The following is a 21,989-nucleotide window of genomic DNA, read 5'->3' as shown; positions in this document are numbered from 1 at the left end:
GTGTGACTTCTCACCACAGTGAGCACACACAACGGACAATGTACAAGTATTTACGCCATGACCGTACTTCTGGCATTTAAAACATCTGAGTGGATTGGGAATGTACATGTCAACCTGGATGTTGCAGTAACCAGCCTTCAATGATTTTGGAGCTGTCGGAGACGAAAAGGAGAAGAGATAGGTATTGGTGGGAACACTTTCATTGTTTTTACGGGTCGAAAAGCGTTTGACATAGAGCACACCTTGATCTTTCATCTCATATGCAATGTCAATTTCTGACATTTCAGCAAATAGTCGATCGCGGTCCCTGATGATGCCTTTGCTTGTATTTAAGGTCTTATGACCAGAGACCGTAACTGGAACGCCAACGAATGATTCGGTACTCATAAGGTTGGCTGATTGCTGTCTTTTAGAGCATTCAACCAGCAGCGCACCTGAACGTAACTTTCGTATGTTTTTACTTCTCCAGCAATACCCTGAATACCCTTGGATATTGCAAATGGATTCAGCTTGAAAGGTGTCTTGTCAATAGTTTCTATCACTAGAAAACGTAGCCAAAACTCAATTGATTTGGACGGTCGGATGTCATCATCAATGGGATCAGTTTCAAGAGGACATTTGGTTTTCTTAGTTGGGGTTTCGTAAGCCATGTTTAATATTTATATTTTCATCACCCGAGCTCCCCACCCACCACGGAGTATCACAAGGACAATGCTAAAAACAAGTGGGTCTCCAGCTTGCAGCACCAAGGATACTCGGATGATATACTCCAGCAGAAGAGTTATAAATAACACATCCACCAGATTGGCCCATGAGCCACCGCCTTCTGGGTATAAGACTCTAGGCAAAGTTCCAAACATCATAATGATCTTTAACATTTTATATAAACAAATGTGCCAAGTCCAAAAGTAACTCTTTTCCAAATTAAAACTGTGTAATGACATAAGTCCATACACAGGGCTTGGCGTGACCAGCCGATTGATAGAATCGGGCCGATTCTACCACCCGTCTAGGTGAAGTCGGGGCCGAAGTGGTGTGTTGAGCAACAGGAACGCTGGTCCTGCTCCCATTGCCCTCAACCACCAGGATCCCCTCCTCCACCGACACAGGGACGCAACCCACGGCAAACAGGTTGGTGGACCAAATATCCCCCCGGGTCCACTACGGGGTGTCGGCGAGCTCTTAGCATTACCCAGCACCCACCACGAGGAGGTGGCTCGCCACGGGTGCCCTTTGTTGGAATAGAAGCATCACCATCTCTTCTCATAAAACGTTTCACTGAGGTGACATGCTGTCCAGAAAGTTCTCTCAAGATTTCTGCCTCTGTCATTTCCGCTAGACAACGGGCTCTGTCGTGGATGATCCCTCGACTGGAATTTAGAGTTCTGTGCTCAGAGACTGCAACTTCAGTGTTTGCAAATATAGAACATTTCAAAAGGTTGATAGCTTGCTGTCTCCGTGCACACTCAATTAAAAGGGAGCCGCCTCGGAGACGTGAAACATTCATCACATCACCACAAATACCTTCGATTGCTTTGGAAATAGCAAACGGGTTGATTTTTAAAGAAAGACCATTCTTAGATTCAACAACAATAAATCGTGCCCAAGAGTTAGAATTTGTTGCAAGAGAAACATCATCATCAGACGACAATATCTCGGCGTCCAAACGTCTCTTTTTTTCATTTGGAGTAGAACCAGAATGATTGCGAGCCATGATTATATCAAAAAGATTCGACAACCCTGCTCCCCACCCACCATGGAGTGTCAACAAGGACGGCATCTAATTGCATTGGGTCTCCAGAATGCAGACACCAGGGATACAGGGATGCTATACTCCAGCAAAGATGACATGAATAGCTATATTCGTTTATTAAGTGTATTGTCAGGCTGGTTCTGCCCATAACAATAACTTAAAACATATAGAATTCAGCGGTCAACATCACTAGATTGGCCCATGAGCCACCGCCTGCTGGCATAGGACTCTAGGCAATATAATATCTTGAAATAACTGGAGTTTCTGAAAGCCAAGATCAAATAACGTATCAAATATGTGCAATAATACCCACTATGCACAGTGCTTGGCATGACCAGCCGATTGGTAGAACCGGGCCCATCCTACCACCCGTCTAGGTGAAGTCAGGGCCAAAGAGGTGTGTTGAGCAATAGGAACAATGGTCCTGCTCCCATGCCCTCAACCACCAGGATCCCCTCCTCCACCGACACAGGGACGCAACCCACGGCAAACGGGTTGGTGGACCAAATATCCCCCCGGGTCCTCAACGGGGGTGTCGGCGAGCTCTTAGCACTACCCAGCACCCACCACGAGGAGGTGGCTCGCCACGGGTGCCAGTGATCTACATAAGTGAAGGAGGGTAGTCTGATCTCCTCCCCATTTTGAATTGGACACAACCTTTAATAAATCGAGAGCCTTCAAGCATTTGGCTTTTAGGGATTTAATATGGGGCACAAAGGTCAAATGTGAATCAAAAATAAGTCCCAAGAACTTAGCCTCCTTGACAACTTTGATAGGGGTGCCACTGAGAAATAGTTCTGGGTCTTTATGGGGTTTATATTTTCACCAAAAATGTATGCAATTAGTTTTGGACTTCGAAAATTTGAAGCCGTTCTCAAGACACCATTTATGTATTTTGTTTAAACACAACTGCAGTTGCCGTTCAATAGTATGCATATTTTTACCTCGGCAAGAAATATTAAAATCATCCACGAAAAGCGATCCATCTATTGAATCATTTAAAACCTTGGATAAACTATTGATCGTAATGCTAAAAAGTGAGACAGACAAAATACTGCCTTGAGGGACACCCTGATCCTGATTATAATGATCAGACAGTGTTGAACCCACTCGGACTTGAAATTGCCTGTCTTGTAAAAACTGTGATATAAAAAGAGGCAAACGGCCTCTTAAACCAAAATCATGTAGATCTTTCAAAATGACATGTTTCCAAGTGGTATCGTAAGCTTTCTCGAGATCAAAGAAAATTGATACTGCATGTTGTTTACTTACTATGGCATTTTTAACAGAGGATTCCAAACGTACCAAATGGTCAATGGTACTACGATTTCTCCTGAAACCACACTGGATATTTGTTATCAAATTGTTGTTTTCAAGATACCATGTTAATCTATTATTTACCATTCGTTCCATGGTTTTACAGACACAACTCGTTAACGAGATTGGTCTGTAATTAGAGGGATCAGTATGGTCCCGGCCAGGTTTGGGAATAGGGACTACAATGGCATTACGCCATGAAGCTGGGAAATTACCGGTAGTCCATATGGTATCAAATATATTTAACAGAGTTTCCAAAGACGATTTGGGCAAATGTTTCAAGAGCTGATAGTGGATATTATCAGCCCCTGTTGCTGTATCATGAGCCTGTTGAAGGGCAGTATGGAGCTCATGGAGTGAAAATAATTCATTATAATCTTCACCATTGTCTAAGGTAAAATGAATCTTTTTCTTTTCCTGTTCTTTCTGAAACTTTTGAAATTCAGGGATATAATTTGATGAAGATGAATGCTTGGCTAAAGTTTCACCAAGTTTGTTTGCAATGCCAGCTTTGTTAGTTAAAGGATTTTCACCATCCTTCAGATGGTGTACAGTAGATTTAGAACCTTTGCCCTTAATTCTTTGGACCATGTTCCACACCTTGGACAAAGGTGTGCGTGAGTTTATTTTAGAAACATAGTTTCTCCAAGACTGGCGCTTATTTTGTTTAAAAGCACGTCTAGCCTTAGCATTTAAAATGTTAACTTTGTCTAGATTATGTACAGTAGGATGTCGGCGGAAATACTTTTCAGCTTTCTTCCTACACTTTCTGGCCTGTTTACATTCCTTATTGAACCATGGTTTACAAATGTGTGGAATTGCAGAGGACTTTGGTATAGTTTGGTCAGCAATATTGTTGAGTATATCTGCAATTAACCGTATAGGGTCTTCGCTGTTCGCAAAAATGTCATGTTTTAAGTGATCACTACAGAGTGTCTGAAATAATGTCCAGTCAGCCTTGGCAAAGTTCCGTCTTGATAAAGGTGGATCATCACCAGGACTGACTGTTTTAAGAATGGTGGGGAAGTGATCACTCCCACACAGGTCATCATGTACAGCCCATTCAAATTCATTATATATGTTGGAATCAGCGAGTGATAGATCCAGAGACGAATATGTTCCAGTAGCAGGATGTACATATGTTGCAGAATCAGCATTGAGAATACATAGATTATTATCAGAAATAAATTCTTCAATGATTTTACCTTTAGTGTTAGTATGGTCACTTCCCCAAAGCGGGTTGTGGCCGTTCAAATCGCCCATGATGAGGCATGGCTTTGGAATCTGGTCATACAGATTTTTTAAATCTGATTGTGTAATATCAGAGGAGGGAGGAATATATAAACTGCACAGAGTCAGTGCAATATGCAGACTGATACGAACAGCAACAGTTTGAAGATTAGTACTAAGATGTACAGGACTGTGTATTATACCTTGCCGTACCAAGATGGAAGCACCTCCAGTTGCTTTATCTCCTCGAGGAGAAAAACAGTGGTAATCACTAAACTGTCATAGATTAAAGTTATCTGTATTTTTCAAATATGTCTCTTGGAGACATACAGCTGACGGTTAAAAGTCCTGTGTTAGTAATTGAACCTCACTGAAATTATTTTTGAGACCTCTGCAATTCCATTGAATAATATTGGACAATTGGGTCATGGTGCCTCAATTGGTGATCTTCCACGGGAATGTGAGTGAGTTAAGCTCCTTCATGTGTCCTGAGAGGACGGCGACACCTCCACATCTAGAGGTTCAAAGGGATTCTCAAAGGGAACCTCTGAAGGAATTGGGATATTTGGTAACTGTTTCTTATTCAATTTTCTACCTTTCTTCTTGGGTAATTGACCAGTGTTAGACTGTTTAGCCAACGTTTGTGATGTGTCTGGCTGAGTCTTTGTCTGAGAGTCTGATGAAGACTGGGAACCAGATGAAGTCTGAGAGGCAGATGTTGACTTAGATATCAATGGTAAGGATGGAGCAGACGTGATGGGCTTCTCTGACTTGACCCATGTCAGATCTGTTTGACAAGCAACAGAAGATGTCATTACAGGCCGAGTTACTGCAGCAGAGTACGACAGAGGCAATGGAATCGAATTAGCACTTTGAAAGAGCTTTTTAGCGTCAACGTATGATATATTCTTTTCGCACTTCAGCTTCATTATTTTTTATTCTGTTTGCCAAACGGGGCAGGATTTGGATGACGAATCATGTGGGTCAGAACAGTTTGCACATTTATACTCCTTGTCACATTCTGTATGTTCATGATTGTCACCGCAGCGATGTCACACGACGGAGCCACGACAAGAGTTGGACCCATGACCAAATTTTTGGCACTTATAACACCGGAGTGGACTGGGAACATACACGTCCACTCCAATATTAAAGTATCCTGCTTTTACGGACTGTGGCAAAGATGCACGGGCAAACGTTAAGAGATAGGTATTAGTTTTCACAACTGTACCCTTTCTCTTGACAGTGAAACGTTTTACAGCAGTTACCCCTTGATCTACAAGTTCTGCGGCAATATCTTCCTCTGACATGTCGAACAGACAACAAGCTATGTCACGAATGATTCCACGACATGAATTGTCGCTGGCGAGCGCTTAGCGTTACCCAGCACCCACCACAAGGAGGTGGCTCGCCACGGGTGCCGCCTTATAGAGGATGATGGCGGTATATAAAGTGAACACAAAGTAAGAACGATATGTAGGGTTAATCCTACCACAACTGCCTACAATGGGGTATGAAACAAAACAGGGCTGTGAAGTGTGCCCTGACTCACCAGACTAGATGATCCTCCTGTAGCTGTATCACGTGGGGGAGAAAAACAGTGATAGCAATCGTATCTTCTCAAGTCGAATTTATCTGTGGATTGTAGATAGGTTTCCTGTAAACAAAATGCTGATGGTTTTAAATCTTGAATCAACAGCTGTAAATCGTTAAAATTATTTGCGAGTCCTCTGCAGTTCCACTGAGCAATATGCAAAGACATTATCTTTTCTGGGGATTAATTGGGGATCTACCTCGCCCTTTCTTTGAGGGTGACAATCTATGTGTCTTCATGTCTTCAAGGGATCCATATTTATTATACAACTGGATTTTGTAATTGGATCCTTTTGACATTCTACCACTTGGAGGCTTTTTGGGCAAGTCTGTTCTTGGTCTGCTTTTGCTTCTTGAGATTTGTTTAACATTACTATCTGCTTGGGTATTTTGAGATAATGGTTGATCTTCAGAAATGATTGCTTGTGAACACGTAGTTGATATAGTTGTTGAAGCGAGGGGAATTATTTCCGGAAATTCTGTTTTCGTTCATGTGTAATCTGTTTGACATCCAACAGCTACCCATGAAACAAAAACACATTGTGAGACTGGCTGTGAAACACTTCTGGAAGCAGCATCTGCGTAAGAATTACGAGTAGATTCTTCCTCGTTCAGAACAATCTTCTTTGCATCCTGGAATGAAATGTTCCTTTCGTGTTTAAACTTAACGATCCTACATGAGGAGGCATGTTTACCGCTACAGTTCACACAAGATGGATCTTTAATACAGACAGCACTATCTGTACGTACCCACCAAAGCGATAACAAGCAGCTCCTTGAGCCATGGCCAAACTGCTGACATTTGTAACATCTCAGCGGATTTGGGATGCACATATCCACTTTGATGTTACAATATCCTGGTATTATGGAATCCGGAATTTTTGGAAGACCAAACGTAAACAAGTTCGTACTGGTCTTAATGACCTCGCCATTTCTTTTCAAAGTGAAACGTCTGACTGAGATAACATTTTGTCGTCCTCAGTCATATCACTCAGAAAACGACCTCTATCTCGAACTACCCCTATACAACTGTTCAATGATCGATGCGGTGTAACCGCAACCAGAATGTTTGAGAGCGTCTTGATGGACAGAAGACTAACAACGTGTGTGTGTCGCTTGCATTTAATCAATAAGAAACCACTGCGTAATCTTGTTGCATCTGCGACATCGCCAGCTGTGCCGTGAATTGCTTTTTCCACCGCAAATGGATTCAGCTTCAAAGGAGTGCCATCTGAAGCAGACACAACCAATAATCGGGGCCATTTTTCCAAAGTAACAGGAGTTGGCCTTAGACTGTCACTCTCATTGTCAAAATGAACTTGAGATTCGTGAGTTCGTTTTTTTCATTGGGGGTTCCATGTTGGTAGTGAAAAAGATTCATGCTCCTGACTCCCCACCCACCCCGGAGTGTCAACAAGGACAATGTCATATACCTGTGAGTGTCCAACAGGCGACACGAGGGATACCAGGAGGGTATATTCAAGTAGAATAACCAAGTAAATGTTCTACCAGATTGGCCCATGAGCCACCGCCTTCTGTGCATGTTAGCCTCTAGGCAGGTAATTTTATATTTGTTTACAGTAAACAAGTAATAAAGTTTTGCACAGTTTTTACCAAGTCCATAAACTATCAAATAAATCAACCACCAGGCTCCAGTCTTTCACCGACACAGAAACGCAACCCACGGCAAACGGGTGGCCCAATTTGGTTGCTTCTTACGACCAGCAATGGGGTGCTGTGGGCACATTCTGTCGTTACCCAGCACCCACCACGAGGAGGTGGCTCTACACGGATGCCCAGCAGATTTCAGGAATGCAATACAGGGTACTACAACCGCATCGAACTTTCCGACACAAACTCAACAAGAATACCACAAAGAACGCCATGATATTATTTCTCTAACTTCACTGCTGCCCGTATTGTATGTCTGAAATCTAAACGAGATCACGTCACTTCATCTCCCTTTTTCCAACATATGAATTTCAGAATCCTGTGGTTTGTATATAAATATCTCCACAGTCAAGCCACATAGTCTCTGTGTGAACTCCTAAACGACAGTGATGGTATAACTCCAGCAAGGGTCTATGCAGGTAGCTTCCCTGAGATGGTGACGGTGTGTGTGTCCAGTCTGTGGAGGTGGCCGCATAAGTGGCCCGCCAGTTATGGTGGTGACATGGTGTATAGCTTGCATGTTGGGATACTGATGGGCATGTTTTTGTACTGAATGCATGGCGTAGATAACAGGACTATTACTTGTGTTGGGACGTTAAGGGTGTTGAGGTAAGCAAGGGGCTTTAAACTGTAACAAATTGCCCAGCTACATAAAAACGGATATGTTTACTCTGATGCATCGCTCATGTCGTTGATGTAGACCTTTAAGCGGTTGAGTTAGGTACATAGTCTTGCTGATTTTAATTCAATGATTGCTGCCCATTCACTATTGTTCTATGGAAAATCTCGCGTTGGCACAGACTAAGTACTTCATTCTGTGATGATGTAAGTCCTACCATTTGTTTAGCTGCCTCCAGTCGGCTTAAGTCAGTGTGTAGCCACCCCCACTTGTCCTCCAATCAGCGTTTAGGTGCCTCCTGTTGTCCTCCAGTCAGGATGTACGTGCCTCCAGTAGTCTTCAAGTCAGTGTTTGGAGTCTGCCGTCTACTGGGTACACTTCATGATGTTGCTGTTGTGTTCAAGTGACGGCCGGAAGGCTATTTTAAGATCAACTGTTTACCTAATAGTTCTGATTTCCACGTGCAGCACAATGAAATGTGGACTTCAGTTGACAGAGAAGACGAAGAGCAGATCTGTCGTTGTCAGAAATGTTGACATGAAGTTGTGCCAATCTGAATGTATTGGAAACTCCTTCATATTTGCATCTTGTCTTCGAACATGTGAGGAATCCAAGAAGACCGAGGAGACGAGTGAATCCAGTACCAGTCCAAAGAATCATCAGAGTGTAAGTTATGTTTCTGTCATGCTGGTTTATAATTTTCGTCGGGATGGTTCCTGCATCTGTTTTGTGGCTATATGTTTCCTCCAAGATGGGGGTTTAATGTGGTTTTAATGAGAGAGAGAGAGAGTTCCTCTGTGTACACACGCATACTGAAAGTGTACAGGAACATATTGAAATAAAGTCCTTGTCTCACATTTGATACAGAAACTCTATATCTGAGTGTGTGGTTTGGGAAACCTAAAATAGCATTTTTATTTTGATATCTATTGTGATAAGGCCCATAGTATATCTGTATTAAACAGTTTCATTTGGCCCAAATTGGAAAAAAAACGTCCATGATATAAATGATCTAGTTATTATGTCTAGATTCGGCCAATACTATGCCGGGTGTAAACTATTCACCAATGGGTATCGGCCATGAAATGTTCTGTACTGACATATACTGAGATAGGTCCAAAAATACATGTTCGGAAAGTTTTCTTTTTCGCACCATGTTGAACTAATGGCCTTACAACAGCTTAGGTAAAGTTATACAGTAATACGATACGTATTGTATTGGTTCTTATATGAAGTGGGATTTTGGAAGTTGGTATTATGAGGATGAAAGCCATTACATCTCTACGGCTTACGATCAACTAATTGAACCTAATCAAGAATAGCCCACCCTTGCCTAATGGCTTCGTCATATCCTCTCACCACAAACTTCATGCCAACACACTATACATCAACCCCCTTTGTTGTATTATCTCAAATCCCTGCCATGTATAAAGTTCCCCTTCTGCATATGTTTATTATCTTTTACTTGGTAACGGTGAGTGAGTGAGTTAATATTTAACGTCACATCGGCAATATTTCAGCCATATCGGGACGAGAACATTTTGATATTGCAATGAAATATGCATACATTATAAAAAACCTGTCGTTAAAGTACAGTAACAGTTACAATTAAAACTAGTGTGGAGAGTTATAACAAATACCACTATTTGGACAATACAATATAAAATACGGGCTGTAGATCGCCAACAACTGAAGGTAGATCACCATACTGGGGATCATGGGGACTTACAGTACCTTTGCTACCTCCAGATGGATTTACGCCATCCCTCAGCCATTGGTGATAATACTGAAATTTAGTCAGTATTAAAAACAACAAATATACTGCGATTAAAAGTTTGGTCGTACTAAATTTACATAGAAAGTTTTGGACTTATGTTACCCTCTCAGGAGGACAATAATTTTACAATACTTCAACCCCCCTCGAAGGTACAGCCACTAACAATCTCAGTTATTAATCTAGACTACAATAATAAAATATTTACTTATTTACAAATCTAATTCTTTTAAGAAAACAATTATTAAATGAGAGCTGGTATTAGTAAAGAAGATCTTTCATAGTTCGTGAATTAAAATACTGATATACTCAACAAAAATACTCAACAAAGTGAAGTAGGACATGCTTGACTGTGATTATTTCATCACAAGGGATGCAAAAAGGAGGATCCTTTGGAGTAAATATTTATGTGTATATCTTGTGTGGCCAAATCTGGACTGACAGCCCAGTAGTTGCCGTTCAATAGTATGCATATTTTTCTGCCTTGTGGAACACCCTGATCCTGATTATAATGGTCAGACAGGGGTGTACCCACTCGGACTTGAAATTGACCGGTCTTATAGAAACTGTGATATAGAATGAGGCAAACGCCCTCTCAAACCAAGATCATGTAGATCCTTCAAAATGCCGTGCTTCCAGGTGGTATCATATGCTTTCTCAAGATCAAAAAAAAAATGATACATCATGTTGTTTATTGACTATAGCAATTTTAACAAAGGCTTTCTAAACGTACCAAATGATCAATGGTGCTACGGTTTTTCCTGGAACCACGTTGAATATTTGTGATAAGGTTATCGGTTAGGTGCACGTGAGTTTATTTTGGAAATATAGTTCCTCCAAGACTGACGCTTATTCTGTTTGAAGGTGCGTCGAGCCGTGGCATTTGATAAGGAAGAAGATTTATATGAGAACGTTGTGTTCTCATATAAAGAAGTTGACATCCATAAAATCTTCTTCCTTATGCATTTCACCTCTAAATGCCCTTCAAAGACTTGGCATTTGATATTTTAACACTGTCTAAATTATGGACTGTAGGATGTTTGCGGAAATATTTTCTGCTTTCCTCCTAAGCTTTCTGGGCTGTTTACATTCATTATTAAATCATGGTTTTCAAATATGTGGAACTGCAGTGGACTTTGGTATAGCTTGGTCAGCAATGGTGTTTAGTATGTCTGAAAATAAATGTATAGGATCTTCGCTGTTCGCTAAGACATCATGTTTAAGTGATCAGTACATATAGTCTTATATAATGACCAATCAGCCTTGGCATAGTTCTGTCGTGATATAGGTGGATTATCACCTGGGCTGATTGTTTTGAGAATGGAGGGAAAATGACCACTCCCACATAGGTCATCGTGGAGCATCCACTCAAATTACATGTATAAGCTGGAATCAGCAAGTGACAGATCCAGGGAAGAATATGTTCCCGTAGCTGGATCTAAATAAGTGGCTGAATCATTATTGAAAAGACATAAATTATTATCGGATATGAAGTCCTCAAGGATTTTACCTTTAGAATTAGTGCGGTCACTCCCCCAGTGCGGGTTGTGTCCGTTGAGGTCACCATACTTAGACATGGCTTAGGGAGCTGACCATATAGATTTTGAAGTTCCGATTGTCGAATATCAGAAAAAGGAGGGATATACAAACTGCATAGAGTCAATGCAATGTGCAGGGACAGACGGACAACGACGGTCTGAAGATTACTTTTAAGTGAGTGAGTTAATATTTAACGTCACATCGGCAATATCTCAGCCATATCGTGACGAGAACGTTAAAGACTGAAATGAAATATATGGATACTATACAAACCTGTCAACGAGGGACAGTAAAATAACTAGAATATCACAATTGGGATTAAAACTAGTGTGGAAAATTAAAACTAGTATCACTATTCGGACAATACAACATAAAATCAGGCTACAGATTGCCAACAACTGAAGGTAGATCACAATACTAGGGGCCGTGGGGACTTACATTACTTTTGCTACCTGCATGGACCGTAGTAGGATTTACACCATCCCCCCAGCTGTTAGCAATTTAGTCACATCTAGCCAAAAATTAAAAGTACACATATACTACGATTAAAAACAGTGGAAGTCTAAACGTACATGAAATGTTTTGGGACTTACATACCCTCTCAGGACAATAATTTTACGGTACTTCAACCCCCTTTGTACGGAAGCGCTGAAGGGACATGAGTATGAGAATTTTTGTTAATATATAGCGTGCGCATGATATAATGTAGCGTGCACACGATTTACGAAAGCGTGCGCACGTTATACGAAAACGTGCGCACGATATAATATAGCGTGCGCACGATATACCAAAGCGTGCGCACGATATGATAAAGCGTGCGCACGATATAATAAAGCGTGCGCACTATGTAACATAGCGTGCGCACAAAATGAAAGGAGACACGTGTTTTTAAATGTTAAATCGTGCGCACGAGATACTATACGGTATAGTATAGAGTGCGCACGATTTAACAAAACGTGCGCACGATTTAACAAAGCGTGCGCACGATTTTACATAGCGTGCGCACGATATGATATAGTGTGCGCACGCTTTAACAAAGCGTGCGCACGATATAGCATATTGTGCGCTCGATTTAGCAAAGCGTGCGCACGATATGTTATGTCGTGGGCACGACATATTAAATACCTTGTGCATGTGCATACGAGGTGGTTCATTCAAGGCATGATAAGGATACCAAAGTGCTTGATACAGGACACCAAAGTGAAGCACACCTGCGAACAGGCACGGGAGACATGGAGGATGTCAGGTCTGATATAATACGTGTATATTTTCATCTCGGTTTTACCTACCAGGAGATAACATCTCTCCTGGCCAAAAGGCACAGGATAATAATCTCTGAGCGACATTTGAAAAGGTTATTGACACAAATGGGATTGTTTCGGCGTAAACACTATACTGACATCCTGGATGTATATGACTTCATGGGGAACCAGTTACAGTTGTCTGGACAGATGCATGGCTATCGTTGGATGCATCAAAAATGCATCCAGTCAGGACTAGTTGTCAAACAAGCAACTGTGCGAACCTTGCAAAGGCTGATAGATCCTGAGGGTGTGGAGATACGTCGAAGAGGGAGACTCCGGAGACGTACATATTCCACACATGGCCCAAACTTCATGTGGCATTTGGATTCCTATGACAAATTAACACCTTATGATTTGTGCATTAATGCCTGTATTGATGGGTTTTCCCGTAAAATAATCTGGTTGGAAGTTGCTAAAACAAACAGTGACCCAAAGGTTATTGCCGGATATTACATAAATGCTGTTATTGAGGCCAATGGAGCTCCTGTATGCATCCGCAGTGACATGGGGACTGAAAATCGAACAGTTGCCGTTTTACAGAAATTCCTACGAGAAAATACAGGTGATCGTCACGTGAGCTACGTCTTTGGAACAAGCCAGCATAATCAAAGAATTGAGTGTTGGTGGGGCATTCTGAGAAGACAGAACATACAGTTTTGGATGAACCTGTTTGAAGAGATGAAAGCTGATGGGCATTTCACAGGAGATATGCTGGACAAGAGTTTGATCCAGTTCTGCTTTCTTCATATCCTGAAAGTAAATATTTGTAACATGATATTCATCCTGTACATGATAAACCTGGGAAATGTGTATCTGTATCTGACTAATATGGCAATGTTTGTAACGTAACATAATCTAAAACGCTAACTATAATATTACATGTGCCGGCATAGTTTACGTTCTATTGAGAAATGCATTACAACCTGAATAACTAGTCTTGCTTTGCCACTATCACTTTAAATGCAATGTTACTTTTGAGCAGGCTGAGTTGACGGAAGTCCAGAGAGTGTGGAACGCGCATCGCATACGTCCTTCCAGGAATGGTGTAGGTGGAAGGCCAGACATACTGTACTCCCTTCCCGAAATCTACTTCACAAGAGATTATATTTGTGAGGTCGAAACTGAACGTTTAGATGTCTGCCTAGATGTCTGCACTGCTCATAACCAAGTTCCATGTGATGGCGACGTCTACGAGCTGGCGAGGATATACATGCATGAACATGGCTTGGAACTTCAGGACGATCCATATAAAGCAGCAACCTTGTACACATTTCTTAGAGAGGCCATGAGACAGGATTTGCACCTGTAGTATAATGTGTTGAAGCCTACTGTTCAGTACCCATTGTTCAAAATATAGCCGCTTGATGCCAGCATCATCTCCAAAACAATTAAAAAAACATTTCTTTAGTTTCATGTTTATTATCAAACCTGAACTGACACACAAAACAGGTCAAAACTATTAGCATGCAAATTATCATGGTGGGTAAAGTGTCTTGGAAAAAGGTGTCACAGTATACCGAGGGAAAAATAAGGGATCACATGAAAGCATAGGTGTTTCTATTATTTTTCCAGGTTTCTTCAAACCTTTGCGATGCAAGTGCTTGTGCTCTCAAGTGATTCCTTATTTGTTTGCCTCAGTATATAACGACTTGCAGAGTCAAGGTTCCATACAGAGTCCTGGTTCCATGCAGAATCCAGGTTCCATACAGATTCTAGGTTCCATATGCAGAGTCAAGGTTTCATACAGAGTCAAGGTTCCATACAGGGTCAAGGTTCCAGGTTCCATACAGAGTCAAGGTTCCATACAGGGTCAAGGTTCCAGGTTCCATACAGAGTCAAGGTTCCATACAGAGTCAAGGTTCCATACAGGGTGAAGGTTCCATACAGGGTCAAGGTTCCAGGTTCCATACAGAGTCAAGGTTCCAGGTTCCATACAGAGTCAAGGTTCCATACAGAGTCAAGGTTCCATACAGGGTCAAGGTTCCATACAGAGTCAAGGTTCCATACAGAGTCAAGGTTCCATACAGAGTCAAGGTTCCATACAGGGTCAAGGTTCCATACAGAGTCAAGGTTCCATACAGGGTCAAGGTTCCATACAGAGTCAAGGTTCCATACAGGGTCAAGGTTCCAGGTTCCATACAGAGTCAAGGTTCCAGGTTCCATACAGAGTCAAGGTTCCATACAGGGTCAAGGTTCCAGGTTCCATACAGAGTCAAGGTTCCATACAGAGTCTTGGTTCCATATGCAGAGCCTGGGTCCCATGCAGAGTCAAGGTTCCATACAGACACACACACTATCTCGTGGCAACAGCCTCTTATCATATGATTTTTCAACATTATTATTTGAGCTTTGGGTAATGTAATAGTGGCGACAAGAACATCTAGTAACATCAAACAAACCCCAGCTATTTTTAACTTAATTTCTTTTTCTGTTACGCAAAGGTAAAATAACAAATTCTATTGTCACAAAACCAACGCGTTGATAAACAAAAACGAAACTAATTTCTGTGAGAAAGTGTAACATACAGATTATGACAGCTTATCAATCTGTAACACCATTAATCGGTGCAATGGCGGTATCTGCCATAACTGGAACACAACCTAAAAGTACGAAGGACGACATACTGGACGCCTAACGTATGCAAACCGACAGATACTGTGTCATTTCCAATGTAAGCAAACATAATACGAAACATATCAACAGAACATGGAGCACGTGTAGTGTGTCTATCACACATAGGAAACCAGAGACCAACTCGTCCTAGGCTATGTCCATGACCCAAACACCACTTGTGAGAATGTTTTTAAACTCTGATCTGAAGACGGTATAACTCTCGTAACGGGAGGGAAGTTCGAGGATGCGGCCACATGTACGTGCAACTGGACGCCTTGCTATCCCAGTCAGCTCGACAAAACGTATTTGAATAACATCCGGCGGCTGCAGCATAATGTTTGATCCTGTACAGTATCTGAGAAATCTTTCGACTTGATCAGAATTCATGTTCCGAACAAAACGCTTGAGATGAGACATTGTTTCCCTTTCAGTGTCTGACATCTCATCTGGAGGAACAAGGATTTTGGCAACTTTCCTGGGGGTTGGTAAAAGATCAGAGTAGATCTTGGTAAGGTCTTGTGGACTCATTACAGATCCCATGTCCCGGAGAATGTGTGTCCAACAGTCAATGACATACTTTGGCTTCTGCATCAGCTCTTTGTGAGCAATCTCTTGAACAATGTTGACAACATTTTCTTTAGAAACAAATGTTCTACATTGCAGGTTATCAAACACTTCCATTAACTCATCATTGTCAACAGATGAGAAGTTTTCCAAGGCTGTTTCGATGGTTTTTCGATCTGGAGGTGGAAGGGTTGTCAGAAAGGCTCTAGTTAGGTCGCAGAAATGTCCACCAAACATTGCTTCTTCGATTGCTACGGGACTCAGGTAAATTGGGAAGTAGTTAGCAGCTTGCCAGCCTTTATAAATAATTCTGGCAATAGCTCTCCATTCCTCAACTTGAAAATCATGTCGAACAGTAGGTACTTTAACTTCATGCCCTGTGCAACAAACTTCATAAAACTCATTCCAAAACTCAGACAAGCAGTCTTTGAGCATCCCATCGCCAGCACCCATTCTTCACTGCCATTCGGTAATATCATAACAACCGATAAATCGGTAGACAGGATGGATGGATCTTGGAAATGTGATATCATTTCCTTCAGACATTGTCCTCTGTGAATTTTCATGATCACTTTCTGCTGCGGGAATGTGTTGGCCAACGTGAATCCTGAGGCATCACCAAACTCTGGAGAGAATGGTCCAAACTGTATTTCACTATCATCATTAATGGCTACCTCGATGGGGTCTGAATTGCCATCCGAACTGAGTGTCTCGGTACAATGAAGATCAGGCAGGGGATCTACAGCAGGTGAACCACATGCTATCCCTTCAAAACTGTGACTGCCCAAAACACTTGTACATTCTATAATCATTTCAGTGCCCACCTCTGGCACGTTTTCTGCATCGTCTTTTCCCTTATCTTGTTTTGTGTTTGGCTCTCTCCTCTTCAGTTTCAAGTCTGGTAGTTCGTCTGATGAACTGGCCTCTTTGGCTGTGGTGGTCAAATAGAAGCGCAGTATTCGCATTTTGCTTCGCTCATACAATGTTTCGATGGTTGCATTTGGGTCAGCTTCTTCATATTTAAAGTCCCTGATACTAACATGAAAATCCACCAAAGACCCTCTCTTTGATTTTCCCTCGGGAAAGAACAAATCTATTGCCTGTTGCCGCAGTTCTCCGACTGTAGTCGTCTTGTGAACAATCAGATGTCGAGTACCACCTCCAGTTTGGGAACGAACCTGCTTATAGGTCTCATTTTTCTCGTCCAAATGTAACCATCCAAGTTCAATTCGTCTCGTGGACTTTGCAGCACTTCTGTTCCCAGACCATTTACTTCTAGACGTTGCCATGTGTACACTGCTCTCACTTTCGCTTTCACTTTCACTGTCGGAGGCTGGTAACGGCTTGTGTAGTCTCCTGTTTAGTTTCTTCAAAAGGTGCTTTTTTCTTTTACTTTTCCCACCTGTGCCACTTTGTCGAGTACAAAAGTTTTTCACCGCCAATCTATCGCCATACAGAGGTAAATGTTGTGAAAGATCCTCGTCACTCATTAAGAGCAACACTTTCTGATCAATCTGAAATATATAAGTGAATTAACTGTAACACAAACAAAAATGTATCAATGATCGTTGTTCAATAATCAATGTAAATTGGCCTGTAGCGATAAGATTTAGTGGGTGAGTTAAAAGTCATTGTCATCTTGGCAATATTTGAGCCATGCCATGACTTAAAAAGTTTTAAATTCATAATTTATACAATTAAATTATAAAAAAAATGTCAACGAAGGACGTTAGCACATTTAGAATAGTATTAAGAGTATAAACTAGCGTTTTAAGAATTTCCCACTTCGGGTACTTTTGTTTTGATATGCCTCAGGGTAGGCACGAACTGGCAAATGTATAAATCTTATAGTTAGCAGCCTCTCTCAGTACATGGTGAAAAGGTTACAGCACTGTAGTGGTATCACTACACTACACAACTTACTGCTGATTTACGCAGTTGCACAAAGTTGGTAAAATGTTAATGTGGGCCTCACCTGAGGTAGTGACTATTACACATATAACTAATATCAGATATGCATACCATATACATTATCTAACCTGTTTTAGTGCTTCGATTCAACTGTCGAAAATTTACGGTCTCGGTTCCTACCTTATTCTGTTTCATTCGCTGAATAACTTCTTCTGCAATATCCCGCTCCTTGAGGAATTCCCACAGCTTGGAATCTGAAAATTTGAAATTTGAAACAAACATGCACTAATGGTTATCTTGTTGAGGCTTATACTCACAACAGAGAACAAGCATGCATAGAATTGCGCATCTGTGTACTGTACGATATCCTCGGATGTAAGATGTGATGGTAGCGACATGAGAGTCCAATGTTACGATTGCTTTATTGATACCGTCGCTTTATGGATTGAACCCCTGTTAAGACAAACGAAAGTGTGTAAACATGGTATTGTAATGGATGTATATAGAAAGCAAAATAACATCATCACTTACTTACCTTGTTGACTCCCGTTTGAATCTTGCAACACTGACATGGTTTCAAATGGCTTTGACACGACACGAGGCATCAGTATTTCGTGCGCACAATTTAGTATATCGTGCGCACGCTATAGTATCTCGTGCGCACGATATATGATTTAAAAAATCTTCTCCCGTCATATCGTGCGCACGCTATATTATAACGTGCGCACGCTTTCGTATATCGTGCGCACGCTATATTATATCGTGCGCACATTTTAGTATCTCGTGCGCACGAAATATATATTAAAAAAATTCTCATACTCATGTCCCTTCAGCGCTTCCGTACCTTTGAGTATACAGCCACTAACAATTCACGTTACTAATCTAAACTACCATGAATTAAAATGCAGCTATCTTCAGAACATAATAATCAAAATTCAATGATGAAATCAATTTCTTTTAAAAATCCAAAAATTAAATGAGTACTAACTGTGCTAAAAAGATCCTTCATTGTTTTGACATTAAAATATTTATCCCTTGTGATGGACAATTCAACACAGTCAAGCAGGATATGCTTGACCGTGGTTCTCTCATCACAAGGGATACAAAACGGAGGATCATCGCCTTTTAGTAAATAACTGTGGGTGTAACGCATATGGCCAATGCGCCATCGTCGCATAATGACCTCTTCAAATCTGGACTGACAGCCCAGGTGAGTGTAACCAATATAAGGTTTTATTTCATGTAATTTATTTATACCCACTTGGGTGTCCCACTTCTTTTGCATCAGATCACGAATGTAAGTAATGACCTCTTCAAATCTGGACTGACAGCCCAAGTGAGTGTAACCAATGTAAGGTTTTATTTCATGTAATTTATTTATACCTATACCCACTTGGGTGTCCCACTTCTTTTGCATCAGATCACGAATGTAAGTTCTAATGCTAGCTTTATAGTCACTGTATGGAATAAGAAGTGGTGTCACAGATTTGTTGAGTGCAGCCTTAGCAGCAAGATCGGCCATTGCATTCCCAGAAATACCTACATGGCTGGGTAACCAACAAAAGACGATGTCGCACTGGCCAGTTGCAAGGTCATTATCCAATTCAATTATGTCAATTAAAAGTGGATGTTTACAAGACAAATTTTTAATAGCATGAAGGCAAGAAAGAGAGTCAGAAAAAAATATATACTGTACATGATTAGGATGTCTTTGAATATATTGAAGAGCCATTAATATTGCGTTTGCTTCTGCAGTGGAAATGGAGCTGTTATCAGGTAATCGAGAAGATATTGTTGTGGATCCAATGACAGTGGCACAAGCAACGGTGCCACCATCTTTGGACCCATCTGTAAATAAGGATTTAACTTTGTTAATGTGAGGTCAACTTGTGGCCTCACTAATTGCCAAGGAGGAGAAGAAAGAAGACAAAAAGGCGCTATACTTTTCAGCTCAATGCCGGCAGCAGAAATGAATGGTCTAATTCTGTGCCCAAGAGGCGGAACAAGAGAAGGCTTTTTGTTGTATAAATGCTCATAAAGAGGATCGAAAACACAGTTAAAAGCAGGGTTGGATTCGTTAGAGTATAGTTTTGTAATATATTGTAAAGCTAATTTGATACGGCGCTGTGTAAGAGATGGTTCATCGGCTTCGACATAGAGACTGTCAATAAGATAAGTTCGGAGCGACCCAAGACAAAGTCTCAGACCTTGATGGTGGATAGAATCAAGGAGTTTTAGATTGCTTTTACAGGCTCCACCATAAATGATGGAGCCATAATCAAGCTTCGAACGGACAAGTGAACGGTATAGGTGCAGGAGAGTAGCTTGATCCCCTCCCCATTTTGAGTTTGACACAACTTTCAATAGATCAAGTGCCTTCAGGCATTTAGTTTTCAAGGATTTGATATGCGGAAGAAAAGTTAAATGAGAGTCGAAAATCAAACCTAAGAACTTGGCCTCCTTAACAACTCTGATGGGAGTGGCATTTAAAAATAATTCTGGGTCCTTATGTGGTTTATACTTACGGCAGCAATGGATGCAATTGGTTTTTGTCTTAGAAAATTTAAAACCATTCTCAAGACACCATTTATTTATTTTGTTTAAACATAATTGCATTTGCCGTTCAATAGTATGCATATTCTTACCGCGACAGGAAATATCAAAATCATCCACGAAAAGTGATCCATCTATTGAATCGTTTAAAACCTTGGATAAACTGTTGATCTTGATACTAAATAAGGTCACAGACAAAATGCTGCCTTGCGGAACACCCTGATCCTGATTGTAATGATCAGACAGGGTAGAACCTACTCGGACTTGAAATTGCCTGCCTTGTAAAAACTGCGATATAAAAAGAGGTAAACGACCCCTTAAACCGTAACCATGTAAATCCTTTAAAATGCCATGCTTCCAGGTGGTATTGTATGCTTTCTCGAGATCAATAAAGATCGATACAGCATGTTGCTTATTGATAAATGCATTTTTTACAAAGGATTCTAAACGTACCAAATGATCAATGGTACTGCGATTCTTCCTGAAACCACACTGAATATTTGTGATAAGGTTGTTAGTTTCAAGAAACCATGTCAATCGACTGTTTACCATACGCTCCATGGTTTTACAGACACAACTCGTTAAAGAAATTGGTCTGTAATTCGACGGATCAGTATGATCCCAACCAGGTTTTGGAATAGGAACTACAATAGCATTACGCCAAGAAGACGGGAAATTTCCCGAAGTCCATATTGAATAAAAAATATTTAGCATTGTTTCCAAACATGATTTGGGCAAATGTTTCAGGAGCTGATAGTGAATACCATCAGCTCCTGACGCTGTATCATGAGCTTGCTCAAGGGCAGTGTGTAGCTCATGTAATGAAAATAATTCATTATAGCCTTCGCCATTGTCTGAGGTAAAATTATTCTCTTCTTCTCCTGCAGTTTCTGGTAGTGTTGAAATTCAGGTACGTAATTGGACGAAGAGGAATGTTTGGCGAGAATTTCACCAAGCTTGTTGGCAATATCAGATTTATCAGTTAATAACCGGTCACCATCCTTCAGATGATGCACAGTAACCTTTGCCCTTAATTCGTTGTATCATATTCCACACCTTAGACATAGGTGTACGGGAATTAATTTTGGAAACATAGTTCCTCCAAGACAGACGCTTACTCTGTTTAAAAGTGCGTCGAGCCTTGGCATTTAAAATTTTTACTCTATCTAAATTATGTACTGTAGGGTGGCGGCGAAAATACATTTCCGCTTTCCTCCTACTCTTTCGGGCCTGTTTACAGTCATTAATAAACCATGGTTTGCGAATGTGTGGAATTGCAGAGGACTTGGGGATAGTTTGGTCAGCAATGTTATTGATTATATCTGATAACAGCTGTATAGGATCTTCGCTGTTTACAAAACATCAGGTTTTAAATGATCAATACAAAGTGTTTTATAAAAGGACCAGTCAGCCTTCTTGAAGTTCTGTCTGGATAAGGGTGGATCATCCCCAGGGATAATGCCTTTAAGAATAGTTGGGAAGTGATCACTCCCACATAGGTCATCATGCACCTCCCATTCGAATTCATTACATAAATTTGAGTCGGCA

The 21,989-nt window shown here is 41.0% G+C and overlaps 1 protein-coding gene across 1 annotated transcript; it reads left to right on the top strand.

Moving 5' to 3' along the window:
• Positions 1–8,654: 8,654 nt before the first annotated feature.
• Positions 8,655–15,125, top strand: LOC137259586 (uncharacterized). Its single transcript, XM_067797206.1, has 2 exons — positions 8,655–8,849; positions 14,517–15,125. Exons 1-2 carry the CDS (start codon positions 8,655–8,657, stop codon positions 15,123–15,125), a joined length of 804 nt encoding a protein of 267 aa, XP_067653307.1.
• Positions 15,126–21,989: the final 6,864 nt, after the last annotated feature.

Source organism: Haliotis asinina, chromosome 13, assembly GCF_037392515.1.
Source record: "Haliotis asinina isolate JCU_RB_2024 chromosome 13, JCU_Hal_asi_v2, whole genome shotgun sequence".
Classification (NCBI taxonomy): Eukaryota; Metazoa; Mollusca; class Gastropoda; order Lepetellida; family Haliotidae; genus Haliotis; species Haliotis asinina.
The sequence above is the reverse complement of the archived record's forward strand: the minus strand, read 5'-3'. Positions and strand labels throughout refer to the sequence as shown.

Bases quoted from the DNA above. Each gene is read 5' to 3' on its own strand.
- LOC137259586 (XM_067797206.1), top strand. From the start codon at position 8,655: ATGAAATGTGGACTTCAGTTGACAGAGAAGACGAAGAGCAGATCTGTC. The intron at 8,850-14,516 runs GTAAGTTATGTT...TACAGATTCTAG, and splicing joins GTCCAAAGAATCATCAGAGT to GTTCCATATGCAGAGTCAAG.